The 19,275-nt window shown below is 35.3% G+C and overlaps 1 protein-coding gene across 4 annotated transcripts in view; it reads left to right on the forward strand.

The window, feature by feature from the left end:
* CSPP1 (centrosome and spindle pole associated protein 1) overlaps positions 1-19,275 on the forward strand; it is a 116,806-nt gene that overhangs the window by 2,161 nt on the left and 95,370 nt on the right. For 2 of the 4 annotated variants that reach the window (XM_024742582.1, XM_024742586.1), the window contains exons 2-5: positions 7,235-7,343; positions 8,789-8,888; positions 17,900-18,003; positions 19,029-19,052. In XM_024742582.1, coding sequence (XP_024598350.1) covers positions 7,245-7,343; positions 8,789-8,888; positions 17,900-18,003; positions 19,029-19,052 — 327 coding nt within the window. In that variant the 5' untranslated portion in view covers positions 7,235-7,244. The remainder of the gene's footprint in view (positions 1-7,234; positions 7,344-8,788; positions 8,889-17,899; positions 18,004-19,028; positions 19,053-19,275) is intronic. The other 2 variants (XM_024742584.1, XM_024742585.1) reach the window with 1 other exon arrangement.

Below are 19,275 nucleotides of genomic sequence, written 5' to 3' on the forward strand. Positions count from 1 at the left end.
ATTTGAGGGCAAGGATCATATTTTATACTTTTCATCCCCCTAACATCTTGAACAGTGTCCACCTTTGGGATAGGAGTTATTTTCCATTCCTAATTCTATAGAGGGGTGGAAATTTGCTTTTCACTGGAGAGGGTAAAGGATGGGAGCAACATTTCCCCTTCTCTTTGTGATTGGTGAGATTGGGAAAAGGAATTGGGCATACTCAGTTCTTTCTGGATCCTCTCTGTTTATTAGATTGACTCAGACTTTGCAGAATGATTGTGTTCTGGTCTACTTATATTTTCATCTATATAATAAGCACGAAGGGCCTAAGTTTAAGGTTTAAAGATGTTGATTTGGATTATGATAAACAAGTATCAATTATTGTCTATTTGAATCCCAATGTATTTTGGAGGCTTTTTAAAAAAAAGTGAGTACTGATGTATACAAAGACTTTAACTGAGTTAACCCAATAAAATGTACTTAGAATATTCCTTTCCCCTAATAAGAATAAAACAGCTATGATTTATTGATTTCTAAGTATCAAAGGTGCCATACATTTTGTATCATTTTTTCTTCATAGCAACTCTAGAATAGATACTTTCATTTTACAGATGAAGAAACTGAGGGATAGAGAGGTTAAGGAACACATTGAGGTCAATCACGTAGTCATGAAATAGGTTTCAAATCCATGTCTTTCAGTTAAACTGATTTTCTGAAAACTATTTATCATCTACATACTATGTACACAGCTACTGGGGGGGAAAAACGTGGTAATAATATCTTGGAAAAAGTGTGAGTGATGTTATATTGTAGAGTGAAGAATAAAGAATCCCATTTAGGTTTCTTTAAGCTGATCTTTCTTATAACTTAATCTTTAAATTGTAAACATTTTTACTCTATTTTGTACTTAGGTTGTATCCATTAATTCAATTTCTGTGATTCATTAAGTAATTCTTGAATAATTTTGTAGTTGAAATATGTTTTATATAAGTTGTCACATGTGTTTAGGAGTGAGAAGGAGAAAAATGGCCATGACAGCTAGAGGATGGCCTGTACTATCACCAAGGCCTTGATGTTGCTGGGAACTGGCCAGACAATACTGCTTAGGCTTGGTGGTGTTCTGTTGAAGATAAGCAATTGCACAGAAAATCAACATCAGACAAAGTTGCTCTGTGTCCATGATGGAGCAAGAGAAAAACAGTACCACTCCATAGTTATGTCCAAACATAGACGAAACATGATTGTTGTCCCAGCCACAAAATGCCAGACACCTCTCCCAACTGATTATGATTGCTGCTGCTTTACCTAGTTACAGCTTCGCTGTGGGTGAGATTTACTAAGATGTCCAATCAAAGAATTACGCTCACTTCCTGACAGCATTTAATCCTGAGCAGAGCTCTGCTCCCTTAAACCCTCCCCCAAATCACCTAATACAAGCCCCAAACCTGTAAGTCTTTTCTAACACCTTCTTAATAAGATACTCCAGAGTACCCCATGGTGGGCATTGACGTCTCGCAATGCAATGAGTAATAAATCCAACTAGTTTAACTATAGTAGTGTTCCTGGTATTCTTTGTCTGGAGGGCATTGCCAGGAGAAAGGTTATTAGTATCTTTGACTCTTGAATTTAGTATTAGAGATACTATATTCTAATCGGATTAGACAGCAGGGCAAAATTAGAGATAATTAAATATGTACTTATATCTGATAAATTTCATGTTTTAGCTATGGCATGTTTTATGCTCACTACCACTGTTTAAAAATGTGTTTTATTGCTGTGATTACTGTTATGTGAAATCAATTCTAGAATTTATAATTGATGTTAAATTATTATAGTACAGGGAAATTCAAGTATCTATAAATTCAAAGTCTGGTTAAAACTAAGAAGTGAACATGTTAAACTAATAATTGTTAACAGACGTTAGATAGCTCAGAGTGAAAGAGACCTGTTAAACATTTTTTTTTTTTAGATTTAATGACATTTCTGTTTAAATTCTTCATGAAATCTTACAGCAAATTATATTACTATATATGTATTATCCCACCATTATCTTTTATTTTTTTCAGACATAAAATATTTAGGGAAATTAGGGGATTTTAAGAAGTGATTTTCTTTAACTTGAAAACTCTGCTGTTGAACTGTTTTGAATTTTTACTAGGAAAAATCTTTTGTGACAAATTGCACTTTAAAAGTGGCTAAAGTATATTAACTTTTCTTGGTTTGTAATATATTTTGCTAAGGCCATATTTTAAAATCATTGTTCTTTTTGGAAGTAAATAATAGAATGAAGTTCACATTATGTACTACTTAACCGATATAAGTTTCAATATATTTCTTTTAGGTAAAACTTGCTTTTCTACATTTTACAAATTATTATTGTCCTCCAAACATTAAATTCAGTGGATGCTTTTTTCTCTAGCTCTTGCATTTGATATTGTTTACTACTTTTTTTCTCGTATCTTTTTCTTTTCCTCTGCCAATTATTTTGACTGGGTTTTGCTTTATATCCTCTTTTAATTATTCCTCTGTACTTTTTTTCCAGCTTCAATTCTTCTGTTTCCCCCTCAAGTTAACATTCCCATCATTTAGTTCTGGGTCATCTTTTTTCACTGTATACCTTCATTTACCACAGCTTCAACTATTATTTTTAAAATTGTTGACTTTTAAATAAACATTTCTAATGTGGTTCTCTTGAATTTGAGTCTTGAATCTGCTGGACGTTTCCATTAGCATGTCTGACTAGCTGTAACTTAACACAGCTAAAGCAAACCTTTCCACACCAGCCAGCTTCTTTTGACTTATTTTTGTCCAGGATTCTGTTCACGTTTAGTTTCCAGGACTTAAAACCTGGCTCCTTTCTTGCCACACATTGAATTAGTCAATAAGTTTTATGGGTTTTTGAAAGATGTATTTAAAAAAAAATTAGTTTCAATGAGGAAAGGATAGTCTTTTCAAAAAATGGTGCTGAAATAATTTCCATATGCAAACAAAATTGAACCTTGATGACCTTGCCTTACACCGTTAGCAAAAACTAACTTGAAATGGATCATAGGTATAAGATGTAAGAAATAATGCATGTAAGAGAGAAACTTATAAAAATTCTAAAAGAAAACATAGAAGAAAATATTTGTGATCTCAGGTTAGGCAAAAACTTACATAGGATACAAAAAGCACAAACGATTAAAAATTGATGAAAAATGGATAAATTGGACTTCATAAAATTTAAAAACTTTTGCTCTTAAGAAGACATCACCACACATGTTTATAGCAGCTTTATTTATAATTGCCAAAATCTGGAAGCAGCCAAGCTAGCCTTCAGTGGGGTAAAGGAATGGATAAATCGTGGTACATCCAGACAATGGAATACTATTCAGCACTACAAAGAAATGAACTAGCAAGCCATGAAAAGACAATGAGAAACCTTAGTAGTACGTTTAAGTGAAATAAGCCAATCTGAATAGGCTATATACTGTATGGTTACAACCATATGACATTCTGGAAAAGGCAAAACTACGGAGACATTAAAAAGGTCAGTGATTGCCAGAGATTAGAGGGGAGGGAGGAGTGAATAGGTGGAACACAGAGTACTTTCAGGGCAGTGAAACAACTCTATATGATATAGTAAAGGTGGATACGTAGCATACGTGTGTCCAGACCCATAGAATGTTCAACACCAAGAGTGAACCCTGATTTAAACTGTGGACTTAAGGTGATAATGATGTGACAATGTAGGTTCATCAGTTGTAACATGCGCCATTCTGGTGGAGGATATTGATAATGGGGGAGACTATGCATGAGTCAGGGCAGAGGATATATGGGAAACCTGTACCATATGCTCAGTTTTGATGTGAAGCTAAAACTGCTCTAAAAAATAAATTATTAAAAAAAGACATTATTAAGAAAATTTTAAAACAAACCACAGACTTGGAGAAAATATTTACAAAACATGTTTGCTGAAGGACTTGTATCCAGTGTACGTAAAATTTTTTTTTACATCTCAATAAGAAAACAGTTTTAAAAATGGGCAGAAGATTTGAAGACCTTGTGCCAAGGTCTATAGGTTATATATATGGATATATGAATAACAACATGAAAAGATGCTAAACATCATAGTCATTACAGAAATGCAAATTAAAACCACAATGAGATACTTCTATATACCCAATAGAATGGCTATAAAAAGACTGAATATACCAAGCCTTAGTGAGGATATATAGAAATTACAATCCTCATACGCTGCTGGTTGGAATGAGAGGAACAGTTTGGCAGTTTCTCACAGCGTTAAACAGAGTTACAGATAACTCAGCAATTCCATTCCTAGGTATCTATCAAAGAGAATTGAAAACACACAAAAGCCTCTGCACAAATGTTCATAGTATTATTATTTTTAAAAATTTTATTTATTTATTTAATTTTGGCTGCCTTGGGTCTTGGTTGTTGCGCGTGGGCTTTCTCTAGTTTCAGTGAGCGGAGCCTACTCTTTGTTGCCCTGCATGGGCTTCTCATTGTGGTGGCTTCTCTTGTTGTGGAGCACGGGCTTTAGGCGCACAGGCTTCACTAGTTGTGTCACGTGGGCTCAGTAGTTGTGGCGCACAGGCCTAGTTGCTCTGCGGCATGTGGGATCTTCCCACACCAGGGCTCGAACCCGTGTCCCCTACATTGGCAGGTGGATTCTTAACCACTGCACCACCAGGGAAGCCCCAATAGCAGCATTATTCTTAAGTAAGCCCCAAAATAGAAGCAACTCAAATGTCTAGCAATGTGTGAATAATAAACAAAATATGATATTTCCATATAATTTAGCAATAAAAAACAACTACTTACTGATAGATGCAATACAGGGATGAATCTTGGAAACATTACATTAAGTTAAGCTAACACAAAAGACTACATCTTATATGATCCATTTATATTAAATTTCCAGATTAGGCAAAATTATAGAGACAGAAAACATCTTACAGTGCCTGAGCCAGGGGTGGGAGTGAAGATGGACTACAAAGGGGCATGAGAGAACTTTTTTGGGTGATGGAAGTATGCTTGTGGTAATAATTGTACAACTGTATGAATTTACTAAAACTTATGGAACCTTTCACTAAAATGGGTGAATTTTATGGCATATAAGTTATTCCTCAAAAAATCAACAACTTGGGGCTTCCCTGGTGGCGCAGTGGTTGAGAGTCCACCTGCCGATGCAGGGGACACGAGTTCGTGCCCCGGTCTGGGAAGATCCCACATGCCGTGGAGCGGCTGGGCCCGTGAGCCATGGCCGCTGAGCCTGCGCATCCGGAGCCTGTGCTCCGCAACGGGATAAGCCACAACAGTGAGAGGCCCACGTACCGCAAAAAAACCCCCAAAAAACCAACAACTTACGATTTTAAAAATCCAAGACTTACTGAAAAAAAATAATTCATGAGTTCTTACTAATAATAAGCTGAAAATAAATATGGACAAAGGAAGGGCTCTTTAGAATAGAATGATTAGTGCCAACTTGTAAATATATATGGAGAGAGTGGTGGAATTGGAAAGTCAGCATTTTGCAGGCATCTAGAATCAAAGATTCGATCAATAAAGAATCACCAATTGATGCTAAATCTTGGAAATTTTCATCAGGAGCAGGATATTTGCATGGCCTAAAAATATCTTTTTATAGACTGCTTATTAGTTACAAGGAAACAGTAATGCAGAAATCAGTCTTGACCACCATGTGATAAAAAATAACATCACTAGTAAAGAGCAGGTGGACATGTGTCTCTAATTGTTGACACCTTTAGAACACATCACCACCTATGTAATATTTCTTTTGATAATGCATAACCTGAATTTACTCGTGAAGAAACATCAGGCAGACTGCAAATAAGGACTATTCTATTAAAAAGAGTGGGTGGTGGGTGGGTGGTATCAAAAAATATTAGTGTCATAAAAGACAAAGTAAGGGTGTAGAAATGTTCCAAATTAAAGAAGGCTAAAGAGACGTAACAATGAAATGCTGTACCCAGCCTAGACTGGATCCTGAACTGGAGAGAGAGAAAAATATGCTATAGAGGACACTATTAGGTCAGGTGACAACACTGGAACATGGACAGTAGATTAAAAAATCAGTGTTAATGAAGTTGACAAATACATTGAGTTTATGTCAGAGGATAATTCTTTTTTTCTTTTTTTTTAAATTTTAACTTATTTGTTTTTGGCTGCATTGGGTCTTTGTTGCTGCACGCGGGCTTTCTCTAGTTGCAGCGAGTGGGGGCTACTCTTTGTTGCAGTGTGCAGGCTTCTCGTTGTGGTGGCTTCTCTTGTTGCGGAGCACAGGGCTCTAGGCACACGGGCTTCAGTAGTTGTGGCTCGCAAGCTCTAGAGGGCAGGCTCAGTTGTTGTAGTTTACGGGCTTAGTTGCTCCGCAGCATGTGGAATCTTCCCGGACCAGGGCTCGAACCCGTATCCCCTGCATTGGCAGGGGGATCCTTAACCACTGCACCACCAGGGAAGCCCGAGAATAATTCTTTTTTTTTTTTTTTTGCTGTCCGCGGGCCTCTCCTGTTGCGGAGTGCAGGCTCTGGACGCACAGGCTCAGCGGCCATGGCTTACGGGCCCAGCCGCTCCGTGGGATTTGGGATCTTCCCAGACCGGGGCACGAACCGTGTCCCCTGCATTGGCAGGCGGACTCTCAACCACTGTGCCACCAGGGAAGCCCCTGAGAATAATTCTTAATACACACTGAAACGTTTAGGGGTAAAGGACTAGGATATATGTAATTCACCCTCTGAATGACCTTAGAAAAAATTGTGTAAAGAGAACAAACTTGTGTGCACAAAGGTAAAGCAAGTGTTGCAAAATCTTAGCAATAGGGAATGGATAAGGAGTATGCAGGTGTTCTTTATACTATTCATATTGTAACTTTTTTGTAAGTTCAAAATTACCTCCAAATAGTAAAAGAAACTTAAAAAAAAAGTGCTTTGACTTCAGGGATTTTTTTGTGTATATGTGTGGATGGTGGTGATGGTTCATTTTCTTTTTTATTTCTTTTCTGATATTTTAAAGTAGGTTGTAGGTTTTGGAGGGAGTTGGGATTGAAAGCAGGTAGGCAAATTTCATTCAAGCTTGTTTGAAGTTCTCAATTTGATAACTGAGATTGAATACTAAATGTAGACTAAATGTAGACTAAGCCTGCATGTTAATAATTAGCCTAAAGATATTCTGATACAGCTATGTTCACTGAAGGGTTTTAAAAAATTTATTAAAAAAATTTTTTTTTTAGTATCTGCAACATGACTGATAATTTGGATGAATTTATAGAAGAGCGAAAAGCCAAATTGGCCAGAGACAAAGCAGAATTGGAAAGTGATCCACCTTACATGGAAATGAAGGTAATTCAATTTTTTAATGAATCAGTATCTTAAACATTTTTGAAATCTGCAAAAGTACATTTATTAGAATAGTTTTTTTGTGTGTATTTTTCAGAATATACATTTGTTAAAATGTTTCTGAAAGCAGTGTCTGAAAAAGCTTTCCTGCGTTTGATAGTTATTGAGACTGTGCTGGGCTCTGAGAATATAGCACTAATCTAGACAGGTGTGGCACTTTCTGTCTTGGGCTCAGTGTATGTAATAAGGTATAGAATGTAGATTAATCTGTGCCATATGGTCCATCCTAATTAGAGTAACCATATATATTGGCTTGCGCAAGACAGTTCTGCTTTGCTTGTTGTCCCAGTGTGTCGTCTGGTTTAAGCATTTGTCCTGGACAAAGTTATCCTGATTGAAATGATAAAAAATATGGACACCCTAGTTATATAGGAATTTTACCCATATAGCTAATATTTATCATGGGCTAACTATGGATGAGGCATAGTCTTTAGAGGTTACATTGATACTTTGCATGAATCTATGAGATAAGTAGTTATTATTGTCATTTTCCAAATGAGTAAACTGAGGCATGGTGACGTTAAGTAATGAGACTTAGGTGACAGAGTTAGTAGAACTAGGCTTTGATCCCTGGCAGCCTGAATCCAGTGCTTGTTCTCTTCACCGTCGCACAAGTTTGCTTTCCTTCCGTAATATCTGCCTTGTACAAGGAGCTGTGCCAAGGACTTCACATGTATTACATCATTTAATCATAAAATCCCAGTGAAGTAGGCTGAATTTTTGTTGTTTTACAGATCCAGTAAGTGAGGCTTAAAAGGGTTAAGTAATTTGTCCGGGTACACACAGTAGTGGATTCAAGATTGGAACCTTTATGTGTCCAGCTCCACTGTTTATGCTTTTGACCACTCTCCAGTACTTAGGACTAACTGACAGTGTACAGCTTTATTATAATTTCTAATATTATAGTAGATAGGTAATAATCTTTAAGTCTTAGGTCAAGTATCACCCTCTCAATCAGGCCTTGCACTCCCTCCCTCATCATTTCTGGGACTCCTCACACTGTTCTGTTTCTTTCTATTGCTCCTCTGTATCACTCGCTACATATAACATAATCTAATTACATATTATGTTTATTGTTTGTCGCCACAGTAGTTTATAAGCTCTGTGACGGCAGAGATTCTTTTGTATTTTTTTCACTCATGTTTCTGATGCCCAGGACAGTGCCTGTTTCAGAAACTCAGTGAGTATTTGTTGATAAGTCAGTGAGCTAAATAATAGAACATTGCAATATTAAATACCTTTGGTTAACTCCTCAAACCTTACATTTAAATTTCTTCTATGGTGTACCATGTAACTTCATCAAGTTGTTTAATAAAAGTACTGAGATTAATTGTAAATTTTGTGGGGTTTTTTCCCCTCTGACTTTGTAAATATTATGTCTCTTTCAGAGAACATCATCAGAGAAGCTTTCTGAAAACAGTAAAATATTAATCTCCATGGCTAAGGAAAACATACCACCAAACAGTCAACAGACCAAGGGTTCCTTAGGTATGTCATTAGGTGTGCTAAACTGATTTTAAGATATTCTTATCCAGCTGTCATGAAAGAGCTTTGTCTTGTCAGAAAAAAAGGTAAATTTGGAATCCTAGTAAATAACTCTTTCCTTTCTGGAATCTTACATGTGACAGTATGGTCTACATATGAAATATAATGTATACTGAGAACCTTCTTCCCATTTTAACTGTTATTGTCTTGGTTTTGATTTATAGAAATCATAGCAATAAGTATGTATCAAAATTGAAAATTTTGAATGGAACTTGTGTGTGTGTGAGAGAGAAAGTGTATTAATTGTGGAATAAACGTGGTGGACTTGTTTTTATTTAAAAACCAAAGACATGCTTAAAGGATACAAAATACTATTGATGACTATATTAGAATTGTAAATAAGTTGATATTTAGCTATATTGAGTCTTTGGTTATGGTTTGGCATGAAAATATTTGGGAAACTACCTCATTTTGGCTTGTTGGTAGGTGTACATTTTTTTTTTTTAAGAAAATGTATGAATATTTTAAAAGTGTATCTTGTGAATTACTGATGACGACTGAAACTTTCACATAAAGGAAGTCAAATATGATGAGTTGCATTTGGTTAAAGCATTGTTCTCATGTGGATGATTTTTCATGGCCATGGGTTTACTCCTAAATTGTTAGCTGCTTTGCATTTGTATTCCACTGGGAATACAAGGGGATGTTGGCCAAGAGACTGAGCAGATAGTGGGCTCTCTGTCTCTACTAGAAAAACAGCTCAAAGTGAATGCCATACTTTTAGTATCTCATATATAGATAATGCTTTCCATTCTGAGTCTGTTACAAATTATTGGCCAATATACAGGTTTAGTGTACTTAAGCATTATATTTTGGTTAAGTGCCTTAATCTCTAAGGCACTCAGTTTCTTTATCTGTAACATAAAGAAGTTGGATTATCTTCTAGCCCTAAATATTTATGGATTGAAAAATTTAATTATTCCAACAGGTAATGTCTTTAAAAGTTTGATAGTACGTTCTCTCAAGCACTAAGGTCAGACAGAATGACTGAAATTCTGGAGTTACAGGTTGCTTTGGACTGCGGCTCTCATGCCTTTGCAACCCGGCACAAGTTATTTAAGCTCTTTGTTTCCTCATCTTAAGAATTGCATCTATCTTAGAAGGTTATTGTGGCAATAATTGAATACATATGAAAAGATGACTGGCACATAATTGGTGGATAATAAATTTTAATTTCCTGACTTCTTTCACATTTTTTTAAACTAGGTTTTTTATTTTTAAGAATTATATTAAAAATTATTCTTTGACTATTACATTCACAAATGATGGAGAGTTTAAAGTCCAACTTACAGTCAGTGACTTCTCCCTCTTCCTTAATTGGTATCCCTTAGGGCTCTGTCCTAGGCCTCCTTTTCATTTCATATACTTCCTGAATGACTCATTCACTCACAGGGCTTTATTTCATCAGTGCGTTCACTGTTCCTAAATCTCTATCCCTAGTTCCCATTGCTTTTATGAACTCCAGACCCATATATCTAATATTTTAATATCTGTCCTTGGACGTTGTGAGCTCAGAATCAACATGTGCGAAATGAACTTTACTCCTCTCAGACTTTTACTGAGCTGGCTGCGTGGTCATCCTCGACTCCTCTCTTCCTTTTTGTATCCCATAGCAAATAATTACATAGTTCAGCTGATTCTAACACCTGAACCTCAAATAAGTTTACTTTTCTCTAATTCCACAGAGGTTATTTTATGTAGGCCTCCACTGTCTTTCACTGACATTTTTTTCTAGTGTTCTTTTTGTTTTACAGTCTAGCCTCCTGTACTAAGTCTCTGCACTGCCTGTTGATGTCCTTCCAAAAACCAAATCTGATCATGTTAGTCCCTGCTTCAGACCCTTCAATGGCTTCTTGTTTCCTGTATGATAATTTTACTCTTTTATTACTTTTACCAGATTATGGTGGCTGTTCCTGCCTTGTGCTCCTGTGACATTGGCTCTCCCCTTGAAGGATAGTTTTGAATTTTTTCAGCTCTCTGTTTTACTACAATGGCACACCAGTTTTCCTGCCATTGTCTATTCATTGCTTAACACAGTGTCTGGCATTTTGGTGCTTAGAGAAGATATTTTGAATGAATGAATGAAGGTCCCGATTGCAAAAATAAACAGTTCTGTTAGGTGTGTAGAATTTAATTTTTATGGATTGTTTCTTTTATTGACAACTGAAGTAATAATTATTTTTGATGCACATTGAATCTTAACTAAAGAATAATATATAATTTGTCTAATTTTGTACCTTATTAGCCTTCAGTTACTGATTTCTTGTGTGAATAATTGTGGCCTTCAGATTAGGCCAAATACTTAATTTTTGACATTAGGAAAAATGTAAAATAATTGGGCAACAGAGAGTTTTCCTTAAGTGGTCTCACCTAGGAATTATAAAACAAGCTGGTCTAAAAAACAAACTGGTCTAAAATTATATATTGAATTAAAGCTCTGTGATACTGTACTTTGAGTAATTAAGCATAGTAGCTATCAGTAATATATAAACTGGCAATGTTTGTTTTAGCCAATGAAGACAGTCTATTAATAGTTCATTGTACAGCTGTCACGTCAGTGGTACAGCTGTCATGTACCACTACATTTTTATGATTTTGTAAATTCATTTCTGTTAGATGGTGATATTCATGGATAATGCTTATCCACTGCGGCTCCTTCTTCCAACATTTATATAACACTTCTCATAAAAGGATTTGAGGAGCATTACAATGACTTCTGACACCAACTACCCAGATTTAGACCAGACATCACAGATTAAGACTTCTACAAGTCTTAATCTACAAGACTTCTCTTACTTCAGATACCAGCTGCAAGTTTGGGGTCCACAGGCCACCCTCACTCCTTATTTATTTATTTAATTGTTTGGCTGGATTAGGTCTTAGTTGCCACACACAGGATCTTCCTTGTGGCACATGGGATCTTTTGTTGTGGTGTGTGGGCTTCTCTCTAGTTGTGGTGTGCTGGCTTCAGAGTGCGCAGGCTCAGTAGTTGTGGTGTGTGGGCTCTCTAGTTGTGGCGCATGGTCTCTGTAGTTGTGGTGTGTGGGCTCCAGAGTGTGTGAGCTCAGTAGGTTGCAGTGCGCGGGCTTAGTTGTCCTGCAGCCTGTGGGATCTTAGTTCCCCGTCCAGGGATCGAACTCGCGTCCCCTGCACTGGAAGGCAGATTCTTAACCACTGGACCACCAGGGAAGTCCCCATCCTCACTTCTGACCAGCTGTTTCCACCACCTCCTCAAGTTTGATAACTCACTAGAATGACTCTCAGAGCTCAGGAAAGTACTATACTTATTATTACAGTTTTATTATAGCAAAAGGATACAAATCAGCCAGCCAAAGGGAGAGATACATAGGGCCTGGTCTGGCAGCGTCCAAATATGAAGCTTCTATCAGCCTCAGGGATCTGTCACCCTCCTCGCACATCAGTATGTGACAGTATAGAGTATTGCCAACCACGATGTTCACCTGAGCTTTGGTGTCCAGAATTTTTACTGGAGTTTCATCGTGTAGGCATATGAATGATTGAATCATTGTCCATATGTCTCAGTCTCCAGACCTACTACTTTCCTGAGGTCAGGCTGATGTCACATGGGTCAGAGGTCCAACCCTCCAATTACATGTTTGATCTTTTTGGTGTGACCAGTCCCCATCTGTGTCATCTCTTTGGCATAAACTATCTAGGGGCTTGTGAGTCACCTTATTAGTATCAACTAAGAGGTATGTTCTGGGGACCTATCATGAGTAACAAAGACACTCTCATCACTCAGAAAGTTCCAGGAATTTAGAAGTTACCTCCCAGAAACCAGAGACGGAGGCTAGCCAGATTCTTTATTATATACAGCATGTACGTGGTTTAGTCCGTATAAGCTGATGAAATGGTATCCTTGATAAGGAGTTTGTTAGAATAACTGAGATTTAATGAAATTATGAAAGAATCAGCTGAAAATGATCTGTAAAAGCAAATGATATCTTCCATCTCTCTAAATCATTTCTAGGCATAATATTTGTGGTTCTTTTATTTAAAAAAATTCTTAGACTTCTCTTACTTAGCTCATTTTCATGTTTAATAACAATTACTGAAGAGAAATGCTTACATTAATCTTTTAAGTTTAGTTCAATCATACCTCAGTTAAAGATCATCTCCTAATCCTTTCTCTTCTTTAGAGAAGTTGAACATTTTTCCCTTAGACTGGTTGAGCATTATTCCTTTGATTTTGATGTTTTATATCCTGGAAGACATTTTTAATAAATGAAATAATGCAGTTAATACTTCTAACACTTTTTCATACATAAATATATTTTGACCCAACATTCATAGATTTTCTGCAGTGCTTTTGAAATGTAGTTTCTGGCTCAGTGACAAGGATGAGAGCATTGCTATATTTGGGGTTTTTCCCCCTGTATTTTCCATTAAAGAAATAAAGGAAAACATGCACATGGTAAAAAAATTACAAAGAACAGAGAAGTATATAGCCTGAGAATTGGTGATCCTCCCAACCTTGTCCTCTAGTCTCTCTTGTTAAGCAGTTTCTTGTGTACAGTTTCATGACTATACTGTGCACACATGTATATAGCCCTCTCTTCTTTTTCTGTATATGGTAGCATAGGTCCTGTTGTGCGTTTGAAGATACCACTTTTGTGACGTATAGTATAGGGATGTAACCAAGACCTCTTGAGATTAAAAAGCAACTTAATGTGTCTGTTGAGATACCTGGAGCAGCTACTGTCTGCTGCTAAGGTTTCCACTACAGGCTGGCTGTTGGCTACTGTCTGGAACTTAGCTTGTAAATCGTTTCCTACACCTATAGAAAGAGTGGCTCATTGTGCCTAAACTGTTTGTACAAACCACATGGTTTATGCAGAATACCTGCTTTCTGTCTGCAGAGTCTGGAATTTTGGTCCGTACTAGGCAGAGGGTGCCTAGGTGACCAGCTCCCATTAAAAACCTTGGGCACTGAGTAATGAGCTTCCCTGGTAAACAACACTTCACGTGCGTTGTCACAACTTGTTGCTGCAGGAATTAAGCGTGTCCTGTGTGATTCCACTGGGGAAGAACTCTTGGAAGTTTGCACCTAGTTTCCTCTGGACTTTGCCCCGTGTACCTTTTCCCTTTGTTAATTTTGCTCTATAATCTTTCATGGTAATAAGCCATAATTGTGAGTATAATGACTTCTGTGTCCTGTGAGTCCTATCAAATCACCAAGCCTGGGGATGGCTTTGAAGACTACCAACACAAATCCTTTTCAGTCTTTTTTTTTTTTTCTGTTCCTTTTTAGCTCTCTCAACTCTAAACTTTGGACTACAGAATCCATCTTTAACATTTGTACTCCCTAGGTATTTTTTAATCCATCCACCGTTTCTAGGCAGTATCTCTCACTCATATCAAAATGCCATTGATCAGCCCTCCAGGCTCCAGAATGCACTAGATTTATTTCGGCTTTCATGCTCTGAAGTCATGTTTTGTAAATCTGCAAGCAAAAAATGACAAATTATCTAAGTAAGAAAAAAGATTTTATTCTTGTTACTAGAAATTATTTGGTATGATTTAAAAAAATTCATTTTAAATACAATTATGCTCATGGAGACTTGGAAAAGAAAGAATTATAAGGAAGGAAAATTACATTGTTGTAATTTAAAAAAAATACCAGAAAAAGATTAAAAAAATAGTATCAGGAAAGAAGCAACAGCAGAATTTCCCATTGCAGAGTCACTCTAGAGTTGAGACTAAGCTAAAAAATTACAGTTAATATAAAGATTTTGGAAAATAGACAAAAGGAAATTGTTGTTTTTACTAATTTTTAGTTGTACTTTTGTTATTCCTTGTAGCATATCTAGTCTTAGGTTTCTCTTATTACAAACTAAATCCCAGACATTCTACCTCTTTGCTTCAGTTTGTACAAGTCAAATGGATCCTTTGTAATAATGTCTTTATAGCTGAAGTTTGAGTACAATGTTCTCCTCAAAGTAGCTGCATCTGTTAAGTCACCTGCTTAAGGAAAGGCTTATTATTATTTCCTATATTTTGTTGTTTGATTATTTTTACTTAATTATCATGGTAATATAATAATGAAAAGAAGAAACTGTTTCATGGTAATTTGTAAAGTATTTATTATGAGTGCTATGTTAGAAGGTAAATTAATTTTAAAAAGATTATACACTGTAGTTTTAAATATTTAACCCACAGCCACTGTGGAAACCAAATACTTCTAATCACTGTAGTTCTGAAACATAATGTTAACTTAGAGTCACTGATGTTGTTCTTGGTGAAGTGGCATCACTTCAAATGACCCTAAGATGACACTAATGCTTTACTTGCTACTAGAACCATGAGAAGACAACTGCTCTGAAAAGGTAAGTCTCACCATACTTCTCAGCTCATTAAGTCAGTTAGGATGTCATTGAACAGAATATTTAAATTGTTCCATATAGTTCTTAATTTTATTTCTATGACCTACGTCTAATACCATAAAATATTGGTACCAAATGACAAAAATAAGAATTAAAAAGTTAGTATTTTCTGTTGCCTAAACCTTCAATTAATAAAATTATAAATAATTCTGAAGGCATTATGTGTTCTTACTGTGTTTTAAGACATTTATTACAAATAGTATTTGAATCAATAGTAAAAAGCAAATAAATGATAAATCATGATAAATAAAATTGAACTTCATATGAACGATAATTATAGGTGAAAATGAACCAGATTTTTCTTTCTTTTCTTCTGCATAAATCCACCAAGGAGAGCTGAAAATCAGCAGTAAAAGCCACCTTAAATACATGACTAAAAAAGCTGTAAATTACTTGTTCCGCTGAGTAGGAAAGCTGAGCATGTTGCATCACCCTTGTAGCATTGTTTTCTTTTCCACTTTGACACAATAGAGCATCCACTGTGATCCTGTATAACGAGAGATGCGTAACTCTGGTTACTAGTTATTACACTTACTTTTTCTATACAATCAGACCACTAGAAGCAGAAATGAAATACTAAGAATAGTGTTCTTTCTCTTTATTCTTCCTCTTACTCACGCATGCATTCATATATTCTTTTACACGTTTATTCAGTGAACATTTTTTGAGTACAAGTTGTGTGCCAGGAATTATAAAATTGAATAAACATGGACCTTGCCTTCATTGATTTTATAGTTTAATTTCATATATGATACTCCATTCTGAATGTGAGAATCAAACCATTTTTCTCTTTAGGCTTGAATTCTGTATCTTTAAAAATAAGGTTTTTAAATTTCCTTTGTGAGGAAAGAATGCCTTTCTAGGATGATTTAAAGTTCCAACCATATGGAATGCTTTAGATTCTTTTGGAAGAGAGTTGGGAGCATGAGTGAGAGGTGTCTCTAAGGAATCCTCTGTTATACCCTCTGTCATCAGGAGTTAATCAGGCCAAAAGTGTTTATGAAGATAATTCGGGTATTTATGGTAGAAAGGGGAATTTAGTATTGTATAAAATAGACATCCATTTATATTTATACTACTTTGGCATTTTTGCCCCTGAAATATTTTAGTGATATAATAAAGCAGTGATATGACACAGTCATGATAAGTTTCCATCATTTAGCTGCATTGTGAGGAATAAGGCACAAAAAATGGTAATATCCTTATTGGTTTATTACCTACAGTCAGTTGTTTCATCTATATTTCTTGTAGCTGACTCTTTAAGGAAACTTTTTATTTTGTTCAGAAATAATATTTTATACTATAGTATTGCATAGTGGGACTTAAAAAAGCGAGAGGGGCTTCACAAATCGAAATACTCATCTGATATCTGTGCTTCTTGATATAACATTTTACTATTAAAAATAATTAAAAGTATGTAATTTGATTTTAACAGTTTTATTGAAATATAATTTACATAACATAAACTTTACCCATTTAAATTGTACAATTCAGTTGTTTTCAGTGTGTTTACAAGTTGTGCAGCCATCACTGTTGTCATCACCCCAAAATATAATTTGATTTTTAAACTCTTGAATACGGAAACCCTACTCAAAATGGAAGTTTTTCTTACAAAACTAAGATTCTTTTACAGAGTTTCTGTTGGGATTATGAAAAAACTCTGGAAATGGTTAATGGTGGTGGTTGCACAACATTTTGAATGTACTTAATGCCAGTGAATTGTATGCTTGAAAATGGTTAAAATGGTAAGTCTTATATCATGTACGTTTTATCACAATAAAAGTTAATATCCATTTATATGAAATCAGAATTGGTGGCTTAACTTTAAAAGTTTTTGGAAATTTCAGCCTAAGCCTTGCAAGGCTCTAACAATTTTTTTCAAACATGTTGTATTCAGTACCCTGTGATAAACCATAATGGAAAGGAATATGAAAAAGTATATATATGTATAACCGAATCACTTTGCTGTACAGCAGAAATTAACACAACATTGTAAATCAACTATACTTCAGTAAAATTTTAAAAATTATAACACGGATATCCTTATAAGTTAAAAAATCACATTATTAATTTTCACAGACTGAAAAACATACATTAGGGTTGTAGGTATTTTAAAAGAAATTTCAATAGAATTAAATGAAGAAGTAAAGGTAATTGGCTTTTCTCTAATTTTGTTTGCAAGATGGCAAACAATGCAGAACCATTTATCTAAAGGGGAAGAAGTAAATATAACACACACACACTGTAATAGAAAGATATCTTTTTACAGATATATAAAAGTCTCTGGAAGGAAACACAGACACAGCATTGTTGGTTGTTTTGGGCAGGAGAACTGGGTGGCAGGGGTTCATGGGAGGGAGGGATATTTTCCATTATGTGAATGTATTACCTATTGAAACATTTCAAATGAAAAATTTATTATCCTGATCCAACTCTCAGAATCAACATGACCGTGTTCCTTCCTGCTGTGCTTTGTTACAGGAGATTGTATTAAAATTGAGATTGGGTTGAAAATGAGCTACATTGCTTAAGAAGTTGTTTTCTTTCTAGGAATTGATTATGGATTAAGTTTACCACTTGGGGAAGACTATGAACGGAAGAAACATAAACTGAAAGAAGAATTGCGGCAAGATTACAGACGCTATCTTACTCAGGTAATGAGTTCTACTAACTAGTTTTTTGCTTCAGAATTTACCTCCTAAATTTGTTTTCCTAAGGTTTTAGTCATATGCATTAATTTTTAGGTTTTTAATGGTATCTAGCAATGGGTATTGTAGCAAAAGTTAAGTGATACATATACACATACACATTGATAGAGAAAAAAACGGTGCTGAGAACTGGTGCCATGGAATAACAGACTCTTGACCTTTTAAGTAGGGCAGTGAGTTCCAATTGTAAATGAGATTGTAAATTCTTTTTGTTCATGTTTTGTGTAAAGTTGTCATGGTTTAAAATATCCTGGTTATGATTTCCTACTACTCTCCTCTGCTCAGCCATGTATTAAAATGACTTGGAGTTCTAGTTGCTAATTATTTTCCTATGAGCTAAGCTTATAAAACTTCCTTCAGCATATTTCCTTAACCACAAGTCTTTGCTTTATAGTTTAATCTATTTACTTTATAGTTTAATCCATTTGCTTAGTGGAACTCTTGTTTTAAGTATATTTTGTTAAATTATATAATAGCTAAACTAATGATTTATTGTAAGTTTTTTTTTATTTTAAAACATCTTTATTGGAGTATAATTGCTTTACAATGGTGTGTTAGTTTCTGCTTTATAACAAAGTGAATCAGCTGTACATATACATATATCCCCATATATCCTCCCTCTTGTGTCTCCCTCCCACCCTCCCTATTCCACCCCTCTAGGTGGTCACAAAGCACCAAGCTAATCTCTCTGTGCTATGTGGCTGCTTCCCACTAGCTAGCTATTTTACATTTAGTAGTGTGTATATGTTCATGCCACTTATTGTAAGTTTTAAAATGCAATTTACTTACTAGGCTATAAATGTATCTAAACAGTCATGATGTTTCTAGTCATCCCAAGATATTCTTTAGTTTTTTCTACTTTATAATGTTTATTCCAAATGCATAAATGGTCTCTTATTTATTCTGATTTGTACATAGAGAGAAAGGACTTTGAATACATTTTACCAATGGTTTGTTTCCCTTGACTTTAGGGTATTACACAAGCAAAAAGAAAGGTAGGGCTGCCTGCAAAATGCTCTCCTTTAATTGTTTTGTTTTGTTTTAGATCAAGTAGCTTGTAATCATTTGCATTTATGATATTGTTGTACTCAAACTAATAAGAAAAATAGTTTTATTTGTGATTCAGAGACTTTTGAATGGTACCATTTTGGTTTCTTGGTTTTAGCAAAATGACACTCTGTACATTATAAGTTTCCATTAATACAATCAAGTATTCTT

Source organism: Neophocaena asiaeorientalis, unplaced genomic scaffold (genome assembly GCF_003031525.2).
Source record: "Neophocaena asiaeorientalis asiaeorientalis breed wild unplaced genomic scaffold, Neophocaena_asiaeorientalis_V1.1 scaffold226, whole genome shotgun sequence".
In the NCBI taxonomy this organism is placed as follows: domain Eukaryota; kingdom Metazoa; phylum Chordata; class Mammalia; order Artiodactyla; family Phocoenidae; genus Neophocaena; species Neophocaena asiaeorientalis.